Consider the following 26,125-nt stretch of genomic DNA (forward strand, 5'->3'; position numbering starts at 1 on the left):
GGGTCTAGCAGGGAAATGGCTCTGTCCGTGGGGGAGCAGATGTTTGTCTAGCAGTGCAGACCCTCTCCTCACCCCGTTGCCCCCAGTACACAACCCCAGTGGCAGCCAGCTTCAGCAAAGCCATTTAACAGCTCTATGGCGGGCTGGCTGAGACTTCTTGCCAGATGGTTTTCTTTACTTAGATTGAAACTAGCTAAAGACTATTAGCTTCATATTGGTGGCTCTATCTTTCACAGGCTGCAAGAGTGGTCACTGAAATGCCTGGGAGGTTGCTACTGGGAGCTGTCAATATCAGTTATTATGGGCTATATTTTTGATCATCTCAAGTGGTGCTCCTATGCTGTAAGAGTTCTGCTTAATGTAAGAGTGGTTTTATCATTGCTGAATGAAGGCTATTCCCAAGGCACTAGGGTACCCAACTTGACAAGTTTTAAAATAGTGTTCATATAGTGTTAATTGGCTTAATTGTATTAAATACAGGATTATGTTTTATTAGCTAAGTGTGGGATGTAGGATTCATATTCATCCCTGAAGAAATAATTCCTTGTGCTCACTGCTTATACAGCTCCTGCTTGTTCCACAGTGCTCACACTTGCTTCTTACGGGCTCTGATAGTACATATTGGTTTATTAAAGCAATCGGGGCTATCACTGGGTGTATCTTATGTGACTGTCATTAAGAGTCATGCCACACATACTCAGAGTGACTTCAGCCAGTGTCTCACCTCCTTTCATAAAACAAGACCAAGGAGCTACTTTTCTCCGGGGAGAGGATTATGACAGCAGATCTGTTATGGTCTGCACCCTGCTTGGGAGGGCTGGCAAGAACTGCTGGGAGAGGAGATGTGCAGCTTACACACAGCGTGAAGCAGCTTAGCTCCCCGAGGTGTAATTTTAAGCTCTTCTCAGATTTAGGAATAATGGTTATACTTGAGCCATTTTTCTCTAGCTTTCCTTACTAACCATTAACTAGAACATTATGTAAGAAGAAATGCTTTATTCTAGTATGATCAAATGGTTCTTTGTTTTGCAGCTCTTGGCATAGCCTTACAGTGTCCTTTTCTTAAGCCAGCTCGCTTTGTATGTATAAAGTTCGGATGTAAACTTCATAAAATTTAAAAATAAAGTTGATGTTACTTTTTTCTTAGTTGCTCTTCCTTTTTAGCTTGATTACTTTACGATAGAAGACCCCAATGCTCTTGCAACTTTTGACTGAATTGTGTGTTTGTAGCATGTTTTAATAGTAAAATAAACTAAAAAATATTAAAATTACATGAATATAAATTTTTATGTAGATTTATAAAAATATAAATATCAATGTAACAAAGTTTCAATAATTTCACTTTTAAGGATATTTTCCAAATACTACTACTTTCAAGTAGATTACTCACTTCAATGGCACACAGAGACGTGGTGGAGTTTATGTTATGGCCAAAAAAGTGTTTTGAGAAGAAACCTTCATGGGTTTGGGGTTTTATGCTATACTTTTATGGTGGTACAAGCTACAGATTCCAAAAAGCCTAAGAAAGCAGCTAAGAACATACTGTGCTAGCAAATACAGGTATTTCAATGCATTAATAATTTTACTCAGCAACTCCAGTAGCATGTTGATACTTCTGTACTCAAGAGACTGTGGTCAGTCCCTGGTGCCCAGGGTCGGGATGATGACTGGAACCACAGTTATTTAGCAGGAAGTTTATACTGGTTCAGACTGTGCCTTGGAATATTGGGTTGCCTACTGTGGAAAAGGAAGCCACAGGGAAGGGATGAAAACAGGTCTGCGTGCCCATGCCAATATATACCACTGGTTCCATGACCCCACCAGTAAAGTTTCGCAGTGGGAAGATGTACCAGTGAATGTTATGTAGTCAAGAGCAGTACCTGGAGGTGATGGTGAAGAGCTTATAAAGAGCATGGAAAGGGAGCAAAATACACAGTATCTGTTCAAAACACACAAAAGAATCTGGATTTCACTACCTAATCTCCTTAAATATGGTTGTGTTTGGTTTCGTTTGTTGATTTTTTTGGCTGCAGTTCCTTTGTTCTTTTTGTTCTCTGTGCTGTGGTCCTCTGTATTCTTTCAGAAGGTTTATATGTATTTGAACTTTTTTTTTTTTTGCTGAAAGTATGGCAGTATGAAATAGGACATAGGTAGTTTTGTTTGAGCAGAAAAATAACAAGACGAGAGTAATAACTATGCACGGAGTGAATTTGTGGGAAGTGGATTCTCTTCACTCTGCTGGTGGTTTTTTTTTTGAAAGTGCAATATATCATCTTCAAATTACTTTAACATGGAGTCCATTGTATTACAGGAGGGAAGAAGTGCTTGTAATCCAATGTAACAATAATAGGTGAACAGGCAATCATTTATCATGAAATAGTTGCAGATCTCTTTCTTGGGAGAAGGTCAGTTTTGGCATTTATTTATGAACAGTAAATTGGAAACTGTTTATAGTGTAATACAATTATCTACAATTATTCATTTTATCTTAAACATTTTTTTACTTTTTTCTCTCCTTTTTGGCAAGTTTATGGTAGAATCAGTAGATCTTGAAAGGCTAACTGCATTGATGCCCATCTTTGAAGGTTTTGTGGGTTTTTTTTTTTGCTTTGGAAACAAAACTGTACATACATTGTAGAAATCAGTCTTGCTTTCTTGAGACATGTTTGTGTCTTTCTACCCTTTGTTAATACGATTCTCATTTAGAAACAGGAACTGTGAAATGTGCTGAGGAATAAATAGATCTCTTCTAAATAGACATTGTCAAGGAAGAGCAAAGGAAGTGAATTGTGTGAATTCTTAGAACCGAGTAACGTTTATTTCAGAAAAAGATGTACTTCTCAGGTCAGAATGGCTTTTGCTTTACAAGTAAGTTACTTTTTCTCTCTCTTTGTAATAATGGTAATGGGGAAATTTGTGATGGCAGTTTCTGCAGGTGGGAGGTTGCAGTAGGTCGCTATTTGAGTGTATCCACCAGCTTGATACCAAAAGTGGAAAAGCCAGCAGAGTTTTAAGCCTAGGTGGGCACTGCATGGAAGTTTGTGTCATGTGAGCCTGCCTGGCATTATCAGGATAATCTCATTGCTGTAGCAGTGTTTTGAACTCGGAAACACATGGAACTGAACGCACACATGGGGAAAACATGCCCTGTAAGGTCTCAGCAGAGGGCTTTATTTGAAGGACTGGAAAGTTTAGTGGGTAATTTTCCATCTAGTCTCCCACTTGCATTTGCGAGAAAGATGATCAGCAAGTCCACACTGGAAAGGCCAAAGACAACTGTGAAGAGGGTTGATATCACCCTGAGGTCTCAGAAATAATTGAAGTGAACACTACTTTCTCTACCTGCCGTGGTCTGGAGTAGTTCCATGTGGGCAACCATTTTTCAGGAACCGACCGAATTCTGAAGATTTTTTGTGTAGTTTGCACACAGGTACTTTCTTAGGACATTTGGACTGTACAGATAACTGTGTATTGAGCTGCAGGAGTTTCACTCAGTTCTGGAAGTTGAGGGCCTTTAGCTAGATTTCTGAGTGATTGGCAAGATTTTGTGCCTGTCTTCAGATGGGTGTGAAAAGCCATTGTTGAATAAAAGTCATATGGTCCTGTTTCAATGGGTTTTATTGAGGGTTTGAATAGCGGAAGGGGCAAAGTTTATTGACTTTTTTTAATTTCATTTATTGTGGTATTAAACTGTGTATCTGGATATGTATGTTGTGTCCTTTGGCTGGCATACAGGAATCAAAAGCTGAATAACCTGTTGTCAGGCATCATTTCCAGTCAAAAATTACACTTTTTAATAAACTAAATTTCAAGTGGGTGGCAGCAAAAATTGTGTCAGATGGTTCAAAAAAAAAAAGGATTTCAAATGATCCCTAATGATTTTCTTGTTAACTGTTCGCTGTAATAGTTTGCCCCTGTCAATGGAAAGGATGATCCCACTTGGTAGCGCTGGTGAGATCTTCACCTTATGCCACAATAACATGCTGTCAGTATAAATGTATTTGCACAAAATTGTTTCATATATGGCATATAGCTATATATATGTCATTCCTGACTAACAAAAAATCCTTGATCTCCTTGTTCCAAGGAGTGCAGGATCTACAGTTGTTCAGCCTTGTGACCCCAAGTCATGCAGCTTAATGGCATTTTATTTCGATACCTTTTTAGAGATGGGTGATGAATATAGCATGGCGCTGTCTGAAGTCAACCTCCTTGTAGTTAGTGGTGAGATCTCAGCAACTTCATCTCAGTCTGCAACTAGTCTCCTCTTTATGAGAATGTTCTCTAAGATGAAGTGAAGTAAGCTCTATAAAAGGTGGTGCAAATTCTGGAAATGGATGAATTAAGAGGATAGTGGAGAGTGACATTTGGTGGTTTCGCATTTTTCAAGAAAGATCACATGCTAGTTTTTTATAATCTCTGGCATGGAAGTTGAGCCATTCATTTTACCTGTATTCAAAAGGCATTTAAAGTAAATCCTTGAGAAGCCCTTTTGTGTGTTGACTATCAATTTCATTTTTCTTTTTTTCTCTGGCAGATGTAGGTGTGATTGGAAATTAAATGGAATTGTATGGGTGCATAAGTGATCTCTTTCTGAGCCAAGAGCTACTCAATTTGTCACTTTGGGACTCTGAGTTGTGGAGAAAGTGAAAGGTAATAGTATTGGGTATCAGCTTTGCTTTGTGGTGTTTCATCAGGTGCATAGCTCTGAATAGACAGAATGGTACTTATGTACTTGGAATGAGTGAAATCCATGCCATCTCCATTGTCTGTATTTCCAGATCTTCTTTCCTTCAGGCAGACTGACTCTTGGTCATTCTCTCCATAATTATGCTATGTGCAGACCCTGTTATTCCTGCACTTTCTGCAGAGTGCTTCTGTCCACAACAATGAGTAGCTAGCGGTTGTGTAGATTTTGTGGTAGTTCTAGGAAATGGTGTTTTATGTTGGTGAGTAGGGGGAAATCAACTCCATGCAGTATATTCATCACCTTCAGTTCCTAAGACAATGCATGAAACATGCTTTATGGATATACTACCATGGTCTCAGTGTTCATTTAATTAATTAAACTTTACAGTCAGCAGAGAGAGTGATGGACCAAGATTAGATACAGGGAAATCCGTAACAGTGTAGAAATTTCAGTTCAGGTATTCACTGTCAGATCCTAGTTAAGGGAAGAAAACCAAACACAAGCATATCTAAAAACTAGTATAAATAACCTCATTAGGCAAAATAAATTCCTGTTTCTTAGCAGCATAACTCTAAGAAATATAAATGTGCTTGGCATAAGTATAAAAAGCCATAGAAAGTGAAGCTGTACTTTCTGAATGCGTCAGAAATTAGTTGCACTTTATTCTTAATGCTTTTAATATGCTTCATTATAATATTATCAATAAACTAAAACATTGAAAATCAGTTCCTGGTAGCTTTTGAAATACTTGGAGTAAGAAAGAGGAAAACTCAAAATTAGTCAGATTACTGCAGTCAGGAAGAATTTTTAAAATTCTGAGAAAGAAAACAAATTGTCCTGAACAGAACCACCTAGTAACGGATGCTGCTGCTGCAGCTGAGTTGCTCTGTTGAAAATCTTTGGATCCAGCCTTCTGCAGTGCATTGATAAGGAGGTTTCAGGCTAGATTCCAGTTTGTCTCTTGTTAAAGTGAACATGTATGGTACCAAGCTCTCTCAGTGCTTCACCTTGAAATCAGTATTGCAGCCTTTCCGTGGCAAACCTTAAATTAGTTGCGCTACTTTCTTCTCCCAGTCCTTAATATGCAGTGCTGATGCAATAATTCCATAACATATTGTTAATGCTATCTCATTGATCACAAAAAGTTCTGCTTAAAGTGCAAAAACTGAGCACTTACTTTCATGTTGCCTCTTGTATTGTGGAATTTTAGTTTGTAATGCCATTTCCAGCCATATTCAAAAGCTCAGTCAACAGAACTAAATGTGCTGCTTATTGTAGTGTGCTAAGATTTGTTCATCTTGAGTCTGATGAGAGGGAACTTCTACTGTGAATGATTAATGTGTTAAGTGGGGGGTGGGGGTTTCAATGTGACTAAGGTTTATTTAAATGATTAGGCTGATATTCTCAAAGGACCCTAAGAGTTTCTTGAAGAGTAATTTTGAGTGCTAGATTCCATTCAGGTCAGTCTAGTGTGCATGTTCAGGCCTGATCTGCAGATTTCTAAAACTTGAGTTTGAAATTTGAGAAGGGTTCCTACTGATTTTTGTAGACTTCTTAAGAGGAAATTTAATTTCTGGAAAAGCTTGCTTGAGAAAGAATCTCTCATTTGAGACTGAAGAAATGCCTGTGGCTTGACTGACTTTATGCATGTCAGATGAGTTGAGATGAAGAGAGAAGCAACCAACCCACTAGTAAGAAATGGACCTACTGAAATGCGGAAAACCAAAAATGGGTAATAACTTTTGGATTTCCAGTTTTCTGAACTGCACTTTCTAAGTGGCATCAGAATTGTGTAGAATTTTTCCATGACTGTTATTTCTTTTGACATAACAGATTAATTTCTTAGAAGTGTTTAATTTCATTAGTTTCTGGAATATTACAGAATGCAGAACCATTTTTCAGTATTTATTTAGAATAATAGTAATGGAAAATATCTCCTGCTAATGTACTGAGAAAGTTGCCATCATCTTAATAATTCCTATAGTTTGCTTTTCCAATGCTAAAAAATTACAGAGACAAATGTTTGGCAGAGTGAGTAGAAATGTCGGTTTCTTTCCTATACTCACCATCATAAGTCCATAACTCTACTTGCTTTTTAAGGTGACTAAATCATAAACTGAAGAAAACCTGCTGTATTTACAGCTTTGAGTTGAGCCAGCGTGTGTCTGAAACAGACTTATGAGTATGGTAGTGACTTGAACTCAAAGAAAGACTAGTAAGTTGGATAGAAATATGAATATAGTTCTGATTATGCCAATTATTATTTTTTGATTCGTTAAAATCTTACTAATCTGAAATTATACAGGAAAAATATACTAATAGGAATTTTGTTGATGAACACTTAAAGCAAAAAAGGTGGTTTTCTTACCTCAATGAACAGAATCCCAATTAAGTGTTGTTTTCGTTATGTTTGGTATCCACATATATGTGGATATAAACTACGTTATTTGTCAGGGATTTCTTCCCTTCTCAGTGCTTTTTTCTGTTCATTCTTTGAGTTGACCTGAAAAACCAGGTTGCTTCCCTCTGGTGGCTGAAATCATCTCTCTGCGTTCCCGAGGGAGCCTTTCAGAGATCCTTTTAGTCTGGAGAGCACAGATCATGACTAATATTTTCTAAGTTTAGTGTTACATCATTATAAAAAGGTAGCAATAGCTTTTCTTTCTGTCTTACAGAGAGCAATGTTAGTGGTAAGTTGCTTTTGCTATCTGAAATCTTTTGACTTCAGGGCAGATATTTACAGCACCTGTTTTCAAGGAGTCAAAGTAGATAGTCAAAATAAAGTAAACACAGATGTGAACACAGTAGGACTGAAATAATTGACTGTAGTGAAAAGAGAAAAAATAGGAAAGGAGAAATTTAGATAAGTAGTGTAATGGTAATGATGCTAAGTATGTCACAGAATTACATGAACAAGATGTTACATACCTAGCTTGGGATTTTTTTCCAGATCAAGAACATTATTTGATTTTAGAAGTAAACATCTAAAAATTTGCCTTTGTCAAGACACCCTTTTGTTATAAAATGGAAGAGTTCTGCAATACTTAGATTACAGCTGTGAACCTGAGATGTCTGTCTCTTTTTTTTCAAGTAATTCCCCCAAATCCCAAATGGCAGAATACAAGAGAGAGACTTTTTATGATTACTTACTGCAAATGATTATGGTTTGGATCTATATGCTATAAAACCACAACTGTGTTCACATTAATGAGACAAAAATATAAGAAAGCATCCTGGAAGACTGGCATTTCCTTGCTTGTGAGTTCATAGTGCTTTTTGTATATTTTATGTAATCTCTTTTACTGGAGTGCCTGCCTTATGTAATGTCTTAGTAATGGAAATGAGGCTATCTGCATGGTAGTCAAGGTTGCTCCCTGAAAGACATACGCTGTCTGCAGCAGAAAATAGGTTAAATGAAGACCTTTAAAAACTTCACAACGCTTTCATCAAGCTGAGAGGGATCTTCTGCAGAAAATCCTCCTTACTTTCTTTAGAGAAGCCCATCTTCTCTCCCTGTTAATGTTGTTATCCACCCAGCTTTGGGGTTTGACTACTGTATAATAGTCCCATCAGCAGTATTGCCACTGTTTGTCCCTTTTGATATTCTGCCCCTCCTAATTCAGTTCTGCAGTCTGGTAAACTCTACCTTCTTTCTTTTGCTTTGCATTATCACTGGGATCATATCTTTCCCTTTCATTTCCCCTGCCTTATCCATAGTGTTTTCTCTATGCATTCTGTGATCTATTCTGCTGCTCGGTATCAGTACTCCAACAGGTGGACTTCTGAAAAATGACAAGCCAGTGATTTAGTATTATTCATTTTATGTCACTGTGCAGATATACTAGGTATTTTATGTGAGCAGAGGAAGACAGACTCCCCTGAGTATGCTGCAGTCCAAGGCACCGTGGTACAAAGGGGAGCAGAATAGGAAAAAAAAGTAATACAAACAAATACGTCTTTGCTAATAAACGTCTGCAATTGTTAATTTTGCATAGGATATATAAGAGTTTCATTTCTAGAGCTAACATAGTAAGTAGTATTGTGTTGCCAGTCTCTGACTGGCATCTCATTTACTCTTTCATTAGAAAGATTCTTTAGAAGGTATTATCCTTCTGTTGGATTTTTCCCCTCCTCTGTGGGAGATTTCAGTTCAGTCCTCCCTTTTTCTGTGCTTGGGATAAAAACCATTTTTAGCCCCATGCTTGTCCATAAATGTTTATTAAAAGCATTTGGATAATAGAACGTCTTTCTTGATTTCCTCGGTATGATAAAGAGGTTGTGAGCTTAGTAAGTTACATGTACATGATAGTTTTTGCTATGCGGTAAAAAAAAAGAAAAACTAAAACCCTAAATATTGTAGTATCTTGGGGAGCACATACAACTACAAAAATAATTAAAAAAACCAACCTAGGAACTGCAAAAAATTCTTTTCAATGCATTTTTTGGGTCACTCCTTTTTCCCTAAAATACAAAATTGCCAACAGTTCCTTGAAAGATTTGCACTGTATCTTGCCCTCCAAGGGTTTCATTTGGAGCACTGGCTGTCACACCCCTGAAATAGCAAAGCTGTTAGGGGATACTTGTTCGGCAAACCTCCACCCACTGTCTAATTTGCCTGGAGCGTGCTGCCCTATGATGCTTCAGGATGTACCTGCTGGCATGCCCAAACAGTAGCTGTTTACCTTTGATATCCTCACTTCAAGGAAGAGCTTTTTCCCCTCTCATCTTTCTCTGTGTCATCCACCTGGGATTAGAATAGTGGTATCCCCGCTGCTGGGAATTACTCAGCAGATGTAAACTTGATATTGCCACCAGTGTGCTTGCAGCATTCACAGGTGGAGAAGAGATGAAAGAAATGTAAGTGAAAATCATATGTTCTGGATGTATTTGGTATCACTTATAGCAGCCTTATATTGTCTCTGGATGGAGGATGAGACAAAGGCTGTAGCAGGTCTCTGGAACCTCTCATGGTGCCCTTTCAGTCATCCTTAGCAACCTGGGGGACTTTGTACACTGTCTTTTAATGTATAATACTACTGACACAATTAAAAGCATATTGCCTTTCTCATGTGTACATAGCATCTATCATTATACTTGTTTTAAAAAGAGAGGTGAGAGGAATCCATTATATCATGTCTGCTCTTTGATTTTTCTTAGCATTTCAGGATATGATGCAAGAATTATGTATGTATGCAAGTGCATGCACACAGATTTATATCACACATGCTTTTATTTTAAGTAATTAATTTTAAGGCTTTAATGAAGTGACCAGCAGATAGTGATAAGCTGACACCTACTGATTCGGAGACATTGTAGCTGCTTAGTTCTGCAACCGCTAAGTAGTGCTGCCACCAAATCAAACCTTATTTGACATCCTCAATATGATCTTGCTGACGGTGGTACTGATCCGTGCACAGAAGATACACAGCCAAAAGAATGCTGTTTTACATTCGCCCCTGACATTTCTTGTGTACACATGCCATGGGATGTGCGCATTATGGTCAAAAAGGCTAACCCAATACCATGCATCAACGCCATCATTAACACTGATACATTCTCATTTTTTAATAGTATCACCAGAATGTCATAGACTTTGGAACTGAGAAAAAGTTACGTTAGAAATTCTACGGTTTTAGCTGTATGTGCTTTTATCTTTGTCCTGTTTTTATCTTGCTTGCAGCAGTAGTATCTAGAATTCAGGACATTTGGATTCCTTGTATCAAAAGGGCATTTTCTGGAAAGTGAAAATATGCCTGTGTGCTGATGGGTGTAGAGAATGCGTATGTAAGCATTCTCCTAGCTGAAACATAAATAAAGTAACTCAGAAACCCAAATATAGCTCAGCTTGGATTTCTTGATAACAGATCATCCCAGGTTTGAGTTTAAAAGCATTTCACATTCTGATGTGATTCACTGGGCGCATTTGCCTTTATTCCTGTAACAGAAGCGGTTGGCCTCATATTTGCATGAACTCTGGTAGGCTCATAAGTGGAACTTTTGCTTGTGTGTTCTGTAGAGAAGAAACAGAGAACACTATAACATTTAAAAACTTCTTGGCTATAACAAATTAGATGGCATTTATGTTTGTGTTTGTTATGACTGTTTGACTCAAAAGCCTATTTGCAGGGAAGGAATCTGATTTTAGTAAATCAATATAATAAAGCCTTTGATTTTTGCAAAAGCCAGCTAGCTGTAACTTCAGTGTTGGTATTTCAAGGCCTCTCACTGATATTTTAGAAGTTTGTGGTTGTCTGAGCTTCCTTTCCAGGCCCCGGGGAAATAAGAGAATGGTAAATCAAAGCCCAGATCGCTGTTTGCATTTATTTTACTTCTCATTATGACATGTATGCAAACACTTAAAAGAAATAGGGAAAAGGTATAATCATGATAAGATCCCTTTTATAGAACAAAGGGGAATACATTTCTAGTCTAATTTATTACACTTCTCCTTAAGAGTATAAACTCAATTGAGTGGTTTGACAGTTCACTTATACTTCTAATTTAGTGATAGTACTGTTTAAAGTAATTACTGACTCTTGAGGAATAATCCAAGAAAATGACTGGAAACTATTTTTTCTGATCTGAAGTGTGTCTTAATTTCTTCTGCTTTTCCTTTCCAAGAGGGGAAGGTTTAAAAGTACAAATTGCAGTTGCGTACTTAACTGCCATAAAAAGTAATCATGTTGCCTTTGAAAAAAATCTTCCATTTGCATTTGCTGTCTTCTTTCTGCTCTCCCTGCCTGCAACAACCAAAATCCAGAGTATATTTGAGGATACATTATTAATAAAAAGTCATAGAATCATAGAATCATAGGATGGTTGGGTTGGAAGGGACCTTAGAGATCACCTTGTTCCAAGCCCCTGCCATGGGCAGGGACACCTTACACTACACCAGGTTGCTCAAAGCCCCATCCAACTTGGCCTTGAACACTTCCAGGGATGGGGCATCCACAACTTCTCTGGGCAACCTGTTCCAGTGCCTCACCACCATGACAGTGAAGAATTTCTTCCTAATATCTCATCTAAATCTTCCCTCTTCCAGTTTAAAGCCATTGCCCCTTGTCCTGTCACTACATGTCCTATCACTACGTGTCCTATCACTACATGTCCTATCACTACATAAAAATATTTAATAACAGAAAGTGAATTCTAAGTGGCACTTTTTTCAGCTTGGATGCATCCTTTAGCGTAATTGTGAGAGTGGAGAAAAAATTCTGCTGATTTTAAATATTGGAAAGAAGTTTTATATGTGTCATCCTAAATCTGGATGCTTTTGTCCCCATATTAAAATGAGGTGCTCTCAGGGCTGTCTTCTTTCACCCCTATACTCATGAGAGAGACTCTGCATCAAGCTTCTCAGATGACATAAAGAAGCTTTGCCTATATTGAAGTTAACAGAGGAATGACAGATTATGCCAGCTGAAAAATGAGGCACAAGATTTTAACCACCAGAGGTGGGATGATAAAAGCATCCCATGGGAGGTAACCTAACATTTCACAGTTTATTGATCATCTGACTTGTACTTCTGTTACTCTTAAAATTTCATCTTCTTGCTCCTGCAGTCTGCCGTGCAGGTCTTGCCATGGCACAGCCTCTCCTCTGGGCAATGATGATCTCCAGATTAGGACATTTTCCTGCAAGTTTGAACTCTGAACAATTGCTGTAGTAGTTTTTGTGCCAGACTCCGTCCTCTTTAGTCACGGCGATTCAAAACCACGTTACTTGCTTAATTTTCCAGCATCCTCGCAACAGACACATTGCTCCTCTATTAGCTCCGTATTTACACTGTGGCCTCGCTGCTGCCTTATCAGTGTGCCAGGGCTGCTCTTAGATTAGAGAGCGAGCAATGCTCCTGTAATGCTGCTTCTCAGCGCAGAAAGCTCAGAAATTTTAACTCCTTTTCTTGTGCTCCACCTCTGGCCGGCTGCTGATGTCTTATTCCCTGGCCAGTCCTTTTCTGCCCCATCTCCTGCCAGTTACTTTATGTCTAACCTGCCTGCCACATTCTCCTTCCTACTCTCTGTTCCTTATTCCTGCAACTTTCATCCTCCTATGGTATTTCATTTTTTCAATCTTCTCAAAGATTTTTTCAATCTATGTTCAAAGACTTGAACATGGACTTGAATAAATGGTTTTTCAGGTATTGGGGCTTTTCAAGTCCTGAATGAGGTGGCACGTAAATGTGGAGAATTCTAGGTTTAAACTGGAGAGTAAATTTAAAGTATTATCTTTATTGGGGTGTGTGTGGGATCTTCCACTCCTTCCACCATTTAGAGCTCTTTTCTGTAAATTCCTTAGTGCTCTGATTATGTCATGATTGACTGATGGCTAATCCTGCAAAAAGGAAGGTTTTTCACTTTCTTTGCCTCCATTTGACCTCTTGGTTCAGTTTCTTTTACACTAAAATGTGCAAAACTATTCTGGTTTGTTTTCATTTTATGAAAAGCATATGAAAACTATGAAAAGTACTGTACAAGTTAATAATAACTTTAGGTGGGCTTTTTTCTGTAGAGCAGAGTTCAAATGAGTACCACTAGTATAAACAGCTCTCCCATTCTCTCTTTTCTTTGCAATACTTCACCAAGTTGATGTCTGGGGTAAGGTGTGGCTATTTCTTGGCAGAACGATTCGTCTAGATTTTACTTGTTTTGGTGTGTTTTCAGGACTATGCCTTTATTGCCTAATACTGAAATTAATAGTTGGAACAGCTTGTCATCTGTCTGTTGTCACATGTAATTTTAATTTTGCATTCCAACTTTTGTAGTCCTCCTTCCTCACTTCATAAATCTTAACTGCTTCTCCAGTAAAAGGCTGCCTTGGATGACCAAGGCAGGAGAAAGCCTCACCGGCTTCATGCCCAGTTCTTCTCTCCAGCCTTCCTTACTGTCCCAGCCCAACAGCATAACTGAGAAATTCCTTTGGGAAAGGATGAGCTTAAATCCCTGCAGTTCCTGCAAATTCACACAGTTCCTCTAACGTAAGAATCATAAATGTACTAGACGAGATGTTCTGGTAAGCAAGTCTACTAGAATTCTTCTTCATTGCATCTCACATAAAGAATGGCAGCTGTTCAGCTGATGGCAGCATACCTTGTTTTAAGTTCCTGTTTTTAAAGATGGCATAAATATCTGCCAAGAAAAGTAACTGCCAACAAAAAAAAAGAAGATTGCCCCTTTTGGGAGATGATGGTAAGAAAGTGGGCAGTTTTATTTTCTGGTATTTTCCTTTAGCACTTGTGATTCGGAAGATTTGTGTATTCTAATACAGCAGAAACTGAAACTAGTAATGAGAAACAAAGCTTGAAATGCCACCTCTTAGTGAAAGACTTACCATTTTTCAGTGATTCCCATTTTAAGGAATGGTTTCAAAAAGCAAAGCCTCAGGGTTATAACAACCTCTTTTACCTCTTTTTACATATGTTCCAAGCGTCTAAATATACTCAACAAGCATACCATTTTGCAAATGTCTTAGTTTCTTTCCACGGAATGTCAAAAGCACTACGGGAAGTGTCATCTATGCAATATAATTGATACAGATGCTCTTCTGAGACTATTTTTGTTGTTATGTTTCAAGATAAAGGCAATTGAGTATTTATAGGAAAAATAAATACATATGCCTTTTGCAGTGTGTTGTAGCTGAAAATGAAATATTTCTCTACTCAAATTTTGGCATATTTCCTGGAATCACCAAGCTTTCAGTATCGTTTTTAGTTAATATTCTGCAGCCTACTGTTGTATTCACCGCAGCTGACATGAACTCAGAGAGTTTGTCTTTATTTAACCTTAGAGAGGAATCCTGGGCTTGCTCTGTAGTCAGCAGAGCTGTTGGGAAGAATCTACTCCAGATCGCAGCAGAGAGAGTGCAAGCAGGACCCCGCTCTGAATCGTGCCTGCCACAACCTCGTTCCATCGGTGATACTGGAAATCCTGCAAAACAAGGCTCCTTAAAGTGAAGTTAGCCTTTAGCAATCTCTGTTTAATATTTTCTTTCGTTATCCATACTTTTCCTTCTTTGGCTAATATCTTGATGAATCCTGTTGTTAAAGTTCTGCATCCCACTGCTTCTCATGATGTTTGGAAGTTGAGGACACTGATCACGACATCCCTTTTCTACCTGAAAAATACATATATCTGTGTAGAGGGGGTGAAAAAACATAGAAAGCCCTGATGAGAATAAACATCCTGCATCACCTTTGCTCTTTTGAGGCTGAAAATTGTGTTGGGGTGGCAGGGGGCAAAGATGCTTCAGCTAAAAGTCAAAGCTTTTAAAGACACTGATTCTGATTCTCTGCTCCATTACACATTTTTCACACTGCTCTAGCTCCACGGGGCTGCTTTGTCTCTTTCTTGTCAACTGGTAACAAGTACTGAGAATGTAAATGGCCTGTGGCATTAGGACCGCCTAACAGACGGTAGCAAACCATTCAGTTTGACTGGTGATTTTATAGTTATTTGTTTAGAATAATTTTATTGATGAGGTTGATTATTACTCAGCTAACTATTAGCTGCTAAAGTTTTAAGACAGTAATTACCCCCAAAAGTTAGTATTCGCTATGTCAGCAGCTGTTAGTAGTATTGGCAGTAACCTCACTCTTAGCAATATTTATGCCAGGAAATAAATACTTGTCTTTATTTGTCAGTAAACATGGGCATTGAAATGACATGGAAGGTTATGTATTGATTGCTGTGGATTCAAGTCTCTAGAACTACCTCAATGTTTATTTTCCCCCACATTAAGGAATGCGGTAAAGTTGAACTTGATGAAGTAGATATTCCAGCACTAGATTTATTATTTGAGTGTGTGAAAATTCTTGAAAATGTGTGTCTTATCAAACTGAGCCTGATTTCGGTTGTACATTTTACTCCTAGTGGAAGAAAATTTCCATTGTTAGAAAAATCTGTAGGCCTCCCCTCCTGAGAAGTGCTCTGCAAATGAAGAAGTGGGATGCTGGTCAGAGATAGGAAGTATAATCAGCCTGCATTGCCATGCAGACCTGAAGGGGTTGATTTGTAGCCAGTGTCTGCAAAATAAACAGGGTTCAGTTTGCAAACACTGTTGTGAACCAACCCTGCAGGGTCCAGTTTGCAAACACTATTGCGAACCAGACCCTGCAGGGTTTGCCGAGCTCCAGTTACTATTATTGCTCCTACTAAGGCTTATTATCCTGTCACAGGAGATGTAAGAAAATCCATCTCTCCACTTTAAACATGATAAGCCTTTGTCACCTACAATGCAATTAATGTTAAAAATAGAAGAGCGCTGACGATAAGATTGTGACTTGCAGGCAATGAGCCATTGTCCAAGTACCGGAGACCTATCTGGAGGGCCAGGCAGCCTACACTGGTTTACTGTCAGTTTACTGATTGCCATTTCTCTCCGAGTTTGATGAAATATTCATGTCTTTGCTCTGCTCTGTGCAAGCACTATTGATTTCTTGTATAAACGTGGCTATATTTAGTCTAGACAAATGGAATGTGGATTGCTGCTGAATAAATGGGATGAAAGGCTGGGGGTTTGCCTGTCCATTTCTCTTGGTCTGTGGCAATTATTTATAATCAAGAGTAGTTTTTGTAAGTTAAAGGTGATTTTTTATAATTTAGTGATTAACCTCAGAACAAAAGTAAGCACTTAGACACAGTCATTCTGTTGGGATAGCGAGTTAAGGCAGCAAATTATGCTCTGAGGTTTACAATCACAGTTACTAGGATTTTTTTTAAAAGGCCCAGAAAATTGTATGTTTCCCAAATTTTGAGAAGAAAAGAATATGATCAGTAGAAGAGACTTGGTGCCTTGTCTCTTCTTTTAATAAAGATTTTTACTAATAGATTTGATCGTACGGTTAGATATTTGCTGCAGTTTCAACTTTCGCTGCTTCAATTTCACTGCTCCTGCTTGCTAGAATATTTCTGTTTCATGTTGGTTTTCTCCTTGAAAACAAATACAGCTGTAGCAGAGCAAAAGGAGAAAATATGTTTAAAATCTTGTTCCCTAGTCGTTTCCGACAGCATGTTTGTTTTCAGTTAATGATCTTGTTTTCCTATGAAGACAGTGGAGCAGCAGGAGTGACTGTGTTTGTGTTCCACTGACCTCTCGTGGGTGGAGTCAGAACTGCTGCGCTTTAGCCGGGACCCTCAGCTGCTGTTCATGTTCCTCTTGTAGAAATGTTACTTGCTAGTTTTTTGTTCTTTTGAAACAGATAAAGTTACACTCTGTCTCTTCACTTAGTGTGAGAACCTGAGCTTTACAAGCGTAGTGGTGAAAATCATCAAATCTCTGTCTTCTGCTGCTTTTCAGTCCCTTCAATTTAAATAAGGAGGTAGAAATACACAGGATTCTTCATTAAGTACTTTAATGCTGGATTAACAATATATACCATTGCTGCAACAAATTGGAATAATTCAAGATATTTTCATTTCCTTACAACAATATATAGCATATTATGTCTAATCCACTCCAGATATGGTAGTCACTTTTCAAAAGACTGTATTAAAACTTCTCGTTTTGTGTGTCAAATTATTTTCCTATAATCTTATATGTGTTATTCCTATGTGTTTGGCAGGTATATTTACATGCAGTAGCTATGTAGCATTGGGCAGCTGTTTGTGTGTAACACCATCCTTAGAAAATCTACATGCTAGCTTTGGAAAAATCTCTTGCAATGCAGTAAGAAGTGGAAGGTCTTCATCTTACACTGAAGAAGTGCCCTGAGTGTTTGTGGTGGATCATTAATAGTGCCTAGGAGGTTCTCACTAAATATTGCTCCATTAGGCTTTGACATGGTTTTAGAGCTGGGCTGCTTGTTAGTCTATTTAGCAGAATATGAATCTGGGAGTGTTTTTACAGAAAATGGAAAGAAAGTGATAAAATAATTTATAAATTCTCAAGTTGCTAGTAGGAATGTCGTACGTTTGCATACAGCATAGATTGCATTAGTGTTTTGTTAGGTCTGTACATTGAAGCAGCCTTCGAGTGAAATCGGTCTTTTCCCTAATAGGAATGATCTCTGTTCTCCTTCTCCAGTTATATTAAATATATATACATTTTGTTGTTTTCTTCCCACAGTGGATGTAAAGTCGGAGGTTCCCGTGGGATTAGAGCCTATCTCGCCATTAGACTTGCGAACTGATCTCAGGATGATGGTTCCCATGGTGGACCCAATTATGCGTGAAAAGCAGCTACAGCAGGAACTGCTTCTGATCCAGCAGCAGCAGCAAATTCAGAAACAACTGCTGATTGCAGAGTTTCAGAAGCAGCATGAAAACCTGACCCGCCAGCATCAGGCCCAGCTCCAGGAGCACATAAAGGTAGCAACATTTTTCATTTATCACTCACTTTACCTGCAAATTGATTATGCTTAGGCAGACATGAAAAGAGAACATGCCTGAAAGGTTAACTGTGGCTGAGAGGTGGTGTTTGAGTGCTTATTTCTCTATTTGGCTGACAAAAGCCTTTTCAAGCAAAACTGCTAGCACGGAACAGTGAGCTGCTCACAGCAGACCAAGGCAGTACTATGAGAATCATCAAGCTTGTGAAGCCACCACATCCACAGAAAATCAAACTACCTATTTTACAAAGCTAGATTTTCAGCCAGACTTCCATATGACTGTCTTTTCTGTATGTGCAGTTTTGAGTATATTAAAAGACTGCTTTTTTGGGCTGCTGTTTGAGTTTGTGCCCACAAATCAAATTGATAGGCAAATGCATAATACTTGCATTTGTAAAATGGAGGCAGGCCTGAAAATGTTGTGTTTTCACTCTTCTCCGAGCTACTTCGTATAATGTAAAAAGAAAATGATTTATGGGATTACATGCACTAGGGTAGGCTTGCTATAATGGATTTTGACTGGGAGTTTATGATCTTGCCTTTCTTTTCATTTTTTACTTCTGATCTATTTGCCGTTATGCTACTGTGCTAAGCTTCTGCTCGATGGAGCTGACAAATGCAGTGGAGTACAGCAGCCAGACTTGGGTGATGCACTGGCAAAGAACCCTGTGCAGTTTCCAGGCATTTTTGCCAAAAGAGAAAGAAGAGAAACCAGAGCAGCACGCTGCTACCTGACATTAGAGTTCATTTTAGTGACAGCCAGTAATGCGCTATCCCATTAAAGACTGGGGAAAGTCGGCTAAGAGACAAAAAGAAGTGTAAGCACAAAAGCAAGCACTGATACTCGGTTATTCAAGGAAGTTGTTTTAGCCAGGACTGACCTAGAAAACAGTGCAAACTGCACTTTCTCATGTCTTTTTGTTCTGTGCAAGTTACAACAGGAACTCCTAGCCATTAAACAACAGCAAGAACTCCTTGAAAAAGAGCAGAAACTGGAGCAGCAGAGACAAGAGCAGGAACTGGAGAGGCATCGCAAGGAACAACAGCTTCCTCCCCTCCGAGGCAAAGAAAGAGGCCGAGAAAGTAAGAACCAATGTCCCATGAATCCTAATAAGAAATTAATCTATTCCTCTTTGCCTTCTCCTAGCCGAAATGGACGATGAACAGGAACCTGAAGCAAGCCTCATACTGTGTGAAATACGCAGCTAGAGAAGTCGAGGCTGTGCTTGCAGAAAGGCAGGGCCACCTGTTGTACTCACAGAAACACATTGCTGGTTTGTGTGCAGACTTGGAAAATGTAGGAAAGCACATTTTGACAGACCTGTGTATATGTCTCTGAAGAATCTAGCTCTTTTTAGAAAAAAGGAGGGAATTTGAAAACCTGAAGCTTCACTTGAGAATTTCTTTCTGAAGAGTTTATTTCCCAATACAGAAAGCACTAAAAAGCAGCAAAAAATTGTATTACTTGCTGATTAACTAATTTGAATGTTGTTTCAAGGTGGAAAACATAACAAAATATTTAAGAATAACTTTGGCTGAGACTTCTGAATACTTTTGCTAGTACTTTTTCAAACTGCCTTGCATTTATTCTTGATGCCATTTCCTGAGACCCAACCAAGAGTTATTTCTAGCTCATATATAGCTCTAACGCAAATGACAGATATAAAGGATACTGTTGGGATTTGGTGCTCACTAGAGGGAGACAAATACAAATAATTCTCCTTAGTGAGGTCAGTTTAAAAATCAGGTTGAAGTACATTGTAAAGGTGTTCAAAATGAAGCTGCCATGAGCAGATATTGTTACTTGCCCTGCTAAATGACCACAGGAATTAATTGACAAAGACTGAAGCAGAAAAGAGCTGTACATTATGCTCCTGCCTTTTTTTCTTGGGTGGAAAAATGTATCAGTTCAACAGTTGTAGGTGTACCATATCGTAGGCTTTAGAAATTAAGGTGTCCATGGTGCTTCCAGTACTTTGTGAGCAATGAATCCATGAAAGCATCACCAGCTTATTGACCCAGCAGTGGGAGGGTGGCAGAAACTGCAGGAAGAAAAGGTTCCTGTAAGTGGTATGAAAAATCAGCCTCCAGTTGGGCTTTATTAGGGCTCCCACCAAAGGAAGAACAGCAATGTGAACTCAGTGGTTCCCTTCTCAGTTTGGCTTGGGTGGCTGTTCAGTATGTAGCAGCCAGCCGAGCAGTGCTTGTGACCCCCCTGGGCCCAGGCCCAGCATTTGCTGCTGCTGCTGATCTACTTAATGAGTAGAGAAGGGAAGGAAGGTGTGGGGAGAGGAGTTAGGGTCTGAAGCTGAGGGATAGTAGAGGTATTTTATGGGAACTGGCTCACAGGGAAACATGCTGACCAGCTAGTTGTGCTGTGTCAGGGTTTGGTAACCAAATACGTGGGAGTATCAGCATGCCTATTGCTACTACTTCCAAAGAAACATTTTTTCTTCCCTTTTTGGTCACTGTTTATGGAAAACTGAAAGAAGATTTTTCTTTTTCATGCTTTTTTTATGCAGAGTATTATGGCTGTCAGTAAAGAAACGTGTCTCATGCTGCAAGTAGGAATTGGCAATTTAACCTGACATTGGCATGCCCTACTTCTTGTACTGTACTGAGCTAGCCACCAAGAGAGGTCAAAATGCGCTGTGTCTTCCTGGCGTTTTGGTCTTTCTGTTGCTTTTGTGTCATAAGAGTAGAGTTACCAGCTAAGACTCATGTTTCAGACTGTGGTCTGTCTTCTAAACATCACAGGTACAGGCTCTTAAGTGTCTTGAATAAAAAGGCTCACTGCTGGCTCTTTCTGTGGCATTCTGCTCATAACCAAGACAGTGTTCAGAGGGCAGTTTTGCTGTACTATTACTATTACTTTAGTTAAAGAAAAAACATTCTTTACCACAACCTCAAAGTGACCTTTTGTCACTGTCTTTTTAGTTCTATCTTTGGTTTTGTATTTGGGAATTATTAGGAATTCAGTTAAATTCTTTAGATACATCTGACTCTGGATAAACAACCTCCTCTACTGTTGAAATATTCCTTATGACTTCACTGGATTTCTGGGTTATGGCCAACTTCAATCTTCTACAGGCAAACAGTTAATCCGAATGTTATGTCATTTTTACCGATTTCCACCAGTACTTTTTATGGTTTACCACACTTCCAGCAGCAAGATATGGTCTTTTTTTTGTGTTTTGGTTTTTGTTTTCTTAAAAAATGTAGTTTTTTTAGGTAAAGATAAGATGTGTTTAATTCTGTGTGTCTTAGGGGCAGTGGCCAGTACAGAAGTGAAGCAGAAACTTCAAGAGTTCCTGTTGAGTAAATCGGCAACAAAAGACTCTCCAGCAAATGGGAAGAATCATTCCATGAGCCGCCACCCCAAGCTCTGGTACACGTATGTTCAGTATTAAGCTGTTCCCTTGCCTTGTCAAGGTATCTGTTAAAACTTTCCAGATGGCTTCTCCAGCAGGGGTATTGAGAGTCTGCCTCCAGAACAAGACAGAAGTTCAACCAAGAAGTTAAGAAAAAACCAGAAGTGTAATATTTCTGGTTGAACTGAAGAGTACTCGGCGTTAAGTGATGAGATGATAGCTATACAGAACAAGATGTTGTCAGAAATTTGTATAAACATTTTATTTCAGCTGCTTCATCTCTTGATGCTATCACAAATTTTACAACTACACCTGTTGTTTTCCAAGTCTCTTCAATTTTTGCAGTTAGAACAACTTTGTGTTTGATTTACTTGGATTTTGAATGAATCACAAAACTTCTTTCTTCTTGAAGAGATGCTGCTTTCCAGTGAGGTTACTTGTATGGTGTAAGTAACTCACAAGGATTTTGAGAAGGATAGTGTTCATTTAACTTTTCTTACTCTGATGGATTTTAGTATCCAAAACCACATATTCTTATGATGCCTTGGCTTTGATAAGAATCTGCTTAGACCATTGAAACAAGTGATTTTGTTGAGTCCTGTAATGGGCCTGTTAACAGTTTAAGAGTTTCCAATTTTTACAGGTTTTATCCTTTTTTTTTTTTCACTAATGAATTTCTTTTTAACTTCCTTATTACAACACACACAAAACTCAATCCAACAAAATAAACTCGGGCTGCATTTCTGAAAGACTTCAATGTTATGCCTGAAATGGCCTTCACTAGGACAAACAGAAATGCATATGGTACACTAGATTTCCATCATGTTCTTTTTAATAAGAATTACTGAAGGTCTGCCCTTGGAATTTCCATTCTGAGCTAATTGGAGTGTTGTGGTAACATGATTTAATAGATAGCTACATTGTTTCTGGTGGAGATGCAGTACTTAATTTATTTTTTTTTCCTCCAAATAATATGTAAAATTCTCATGGGTGTGTAAGATTTCTGGACTAATAATCTGAGCTTAGTTCTGAGTCTCAGATGAGTGAGAACAAAGATCTCTCCAGAGGATGTCTTCTGCATGTAGTACTTCTTCTCATGGTAGTGCCTCTTTTGACAGAGATGTATTATTAATTAACCATATTACATTGGAAAGATAGGGAGAGACTCTGTAAAAGACCAAGTAAAATTATGTTTAGATAAACCCAAAGTTTGAAATTTTCCCTCATTTCCCTCCCTACCCCTCTAAATAGAAAAAGCAACCAACACAAAAAAAAACCCACCCCGTCTCTGGGCCAATGATGCAATTTCTTTGCAATTTGCAGTTTCCGTGTTCAGAAAGATATGCCCACACTATTTCTGTCATCCAGCAGTTGTCAGAAAGCACTCTTCAGCTTGGAGCTTCTCTGCTGACGTGAGTGCTACCTGCTGCAGAGCGGTGTGCTCTCAGAACTTACAAACTGAACTTAAATGCAAGGTTTTATCTACCTTGTCCACTGACTAGTTTGCATTTTTTTTCAACAGATAATAACAACTCAGTATTTCTGGTTAGTTTTATACAACTATATAAAAATTGCCCTGCCCTGAAAATCACCCACATTTTGATAGAAGAAGCTGTATCAATGTACATCTATTTGTAAGTGATAAACAAGACTTAAATGGCTTTTACTGTGCCTCAGCTGGTTCATATTAAATGCAACGATCTAAAATGGTCAATTCCCCAAACTGGTGACAGATCCTGTCTGTAGGTCACCGTGACTCTTATCCTATGTGACTTTTATAATGAGTGCAAAAAGCGCGTTCTTGCGAATCCCGAGGAGTTCCATAACTTACTGTAAAAGTGAAATTGGTTACATGAGCCTGTGGTTTGAGCACACTTAGATGAACAAGAACATAAACACAGCTGAGACATGTGTACAACATGTGTAGATAGTTACTGCTGGTCACCTCAGTGACTGCTAATTTGTGACCTCTCTGTGTCTGCTGCAGGGCTGCCCACCATACCTCACTGGATCAAAGCTCTCCACCCCTGAGCGGGGCCTCGCCACCGTACAAATACACTTTACCAGGAGCACAGGATGCCAAGGATGATTTTCCACTTCGTAAAACGGGTGAGTTAGCGTAGTTTATTCGAGCCCTTTACCCAGCAATTCTCCCACCCTTTGTTATAACCAGACTGTCCATCAGCAAGGCATATATGATAATCCACAAAGGCTGTTCAGGATGATGCTATGGGTAAGTTCAAAGATCCTGACTGCATCTTTACGAGGTTGGACTGGCCACATGGTATCAAGAGTCACTGTTTCCTGATGCTAACAGCTAGTGCAAGCTTCAGTCCTGATAAATTTAGTTTCTAAACAGGCCATCATTTCATGGATCTTTTATGGCATTATTTTCCTTGTCTCAGTACTACTTCTGGGTTTAAATAGCTTTCTCTCTTTTGCATGGTAGATACGGTATCTGTCTTCAGACAGTATGCTGCCTTTAGTCAATGTTTTTAGGACATTTTGAGGGGAATTCATGGAAAGAGGAGGAATTGGATTAATATTATATTTTCTGTCATTGATTGTTGAAGTTTGTATGCATATGTGCATGCACATGCACACATATGTGTGTGCTTTTTACACATAGGAATGTGTAATATCATACAAGAAAATATTCATTTGAACATTTCAGAATGTTTCAGAGGATTTAGCAACAGAACCTTTTGTCTTGACAGCAGGTGAGCTGTAGACTTGACTTTTTCTGCACCATAAAGAAAACTAGAAGGATGGTGGTGGAATCCATGTGGCTGTTGCCTTGGGTCCTTGGTGCAGTGACCGGTATCCAGGAATGCAGGGAGACACTAAGAGGAGGGGGGAAAAAAAGAAAAGAAAACATTAGATTGCTTATTGCATGAGTCTGCTGTTGAGTGATATAGTTACATTCAGAGAGAAAGTCTGACCCCCTACTGTGCTAACAGCCTTTGAATGTGATTTAGCCACTGGGAGATTGAAAACTAACTGCAAAACTGGTACTGACTTGAAAAGAAATGGCATTTGGAACCAGCATACATTCAGGAAGAAAATCCAGTCTATATCTAATACTTTGGGGCAGACTCTCTAAGCTCATATTATATCCCCAAATATTTTCAAAGGAATGAAAGCATGGAAAGCAAAGTGCTAATTTATTCTAGCTGAATTACTCTTTGTACAATATGGTGGCAATATAACAAGATTCTATAAAATCTCGTTCAGGCTGTCAAGTCACAATAAGCCCTTATGTGGTTCTCTGCTTAATACCACTGTACAACATGTATTTTCTGTGCCAATAGAATATACATTTTAATTTTTTAAACAAAAGGGTACACTCTACATCTTCTAAATACTGTGAATTCATCTATGTGTTTTTGAAATGCAAGTTTTAATTTTACTTCTGTGTTTATATATCTTAAATGTTATGATTGTTATTTATGATGTGTCAGACTGTTGATCTGTAAAACAAAACATTTTCAAACATTGTAATAGTAAAGTTCTCGTGCAGCTGCTAATACTTTTATATCTCTGTGGGGGTTTCAAAATATTCCTTAATTCAATTCCCATTGTCTGCATAAGAGGACTATAATATAATTAAATCCAGATGTTTTCTATATGTTATTCCAAATATTTGGGCATGCAATGCATCAGTTCCAAAATTGAACAAAAGACATGATGACTCTCTGAAAAGATATCTACAGAATAAATAGACCTATACTAATATAATCATTAGCATAACCGTTTCTATGACATTTACATAGCGATTCTGATAAGCAAATATAGATGAGGTGTACAGCATGTTGTACATTAGCAAGGGAGTATATTCGATAGCTCTCCATATCTGTGAAAACAGCAACTGTGAAATATCCTGTTTACAGGTCCAGTCTCTGTGTATACTAGAGTTGTTTAGTTCCAGCCCTCAACAACATCCCCACAAAGGTTGCAATCATTGTTCATCAGGTTGAGAGTAAAAGCAACAGGAACCAGATCAACACAAGTCAAATGACCCTAAACTGATCTGGGTGGTTATAGGGCCATCCTCCAGGCAGAGGGGACATTGTGGAGCCTGTGTCATCCTCATGGGACCTTACTAGACAAAGATGTCCCATGAACGCTCATGTGTATGGACAGGCTATAAGCCTGCAGAAATCTGACCTTTGCCATGAGGGGTGAACCTCTTTTCCTTTCCTTTAGGCTATGAACGCTTATTGCCACTGGCTCCTGGTAAACCCTCTGTGGTGCTGAACCTGCATGAAGTCAGCAATTCATATGAAAGTGGACCTCACATTCCTTTCAGCCTTAAGAAAGGAATACCTGTTGTGGATTTTAATCACAACTTTGTTTTGCTTCTCAATTTTATTTTCCTTATTCATAATATAAAATATAGAGATCTCTTTCTCTTCTCCAACTTTAATATCATGCTCTTGGAAGATAATTCTGCTTGAATTGGTTACTCTAAGATCAGATTTAATGGGCAGCAAAGCTGAATGATTCTCTCCTGACATCCTAATGTATTTTTCAGTGCTAATGGAGGACCGAGTGTCACACAGGCACAGTAAATCATGAGTCTTGCTTGCTCGCTTTCTTGTTCAGTAATATATTTAACCTTTGCTTAATTAGTCCTCAAGTGACATCTCCTTATTAATCTTTGAAAAATAAATTCAAAGAGGCTATGGTAAAGAGGAAAATATTCTGTGCAACTTTTACTCTTCTAGCATCTAGGGAAA

At 38.6% G+C, this 26,125-nt stretch overlaps 1 protein-coding gene across 5 annotated transcripts in view; it reads left to right on the top strand.

The window, feature by feature from the left end:
- Positions 1–26,125, top strand: part of HDAC9 (histone deacetylase 9) — a 96,866-nt gene that overhangs the window by 35,521 nt on the left and 35,220 nt on the right. The window contains exons 2-5 of one of the 5 annotated variants that reach the window (XM_009706411.1): positions 17,754–17,995; positions 18,948–19,098; positions 21,283–21,409; positions 23,374–23,495. In XM_009706411.1, the coding sequence (XP_009704713.1) occupies positions 17,754–17,995; positions 18,948–19,098; positions 21,283–21,409; positions 23,374–23,495 (642 nt within the window). Of the gene's footprint in view, positions 1–17,753; positions 17,996–18,947; positions 19,099–21,282; positions 21,410–23,373; positions 23,496–26,125 lie in introns of those variants that run through there. The other 4 variants (XM_009706414.1, XM_009706415.1, XM_009706413.1 and 1 more) reach the window with 4 other exon arrangements.

This window comes from Cariama cristata, unplaced genomic scaffold (genome assembly GCF_000690535.1).
Source record: "Cariama cristata isolate BGI_N322 unplaced genomic scaffold, ASM69053v1 scaffold438, whole genome shotgun sequence".
Classification (NCBI taxonomy): domain Eukaryota; kingdom Metazoa; phylum Chordata; class Aves; order Cariamiformes; family Cariamidae; genus Cariama; species Cariama cristata.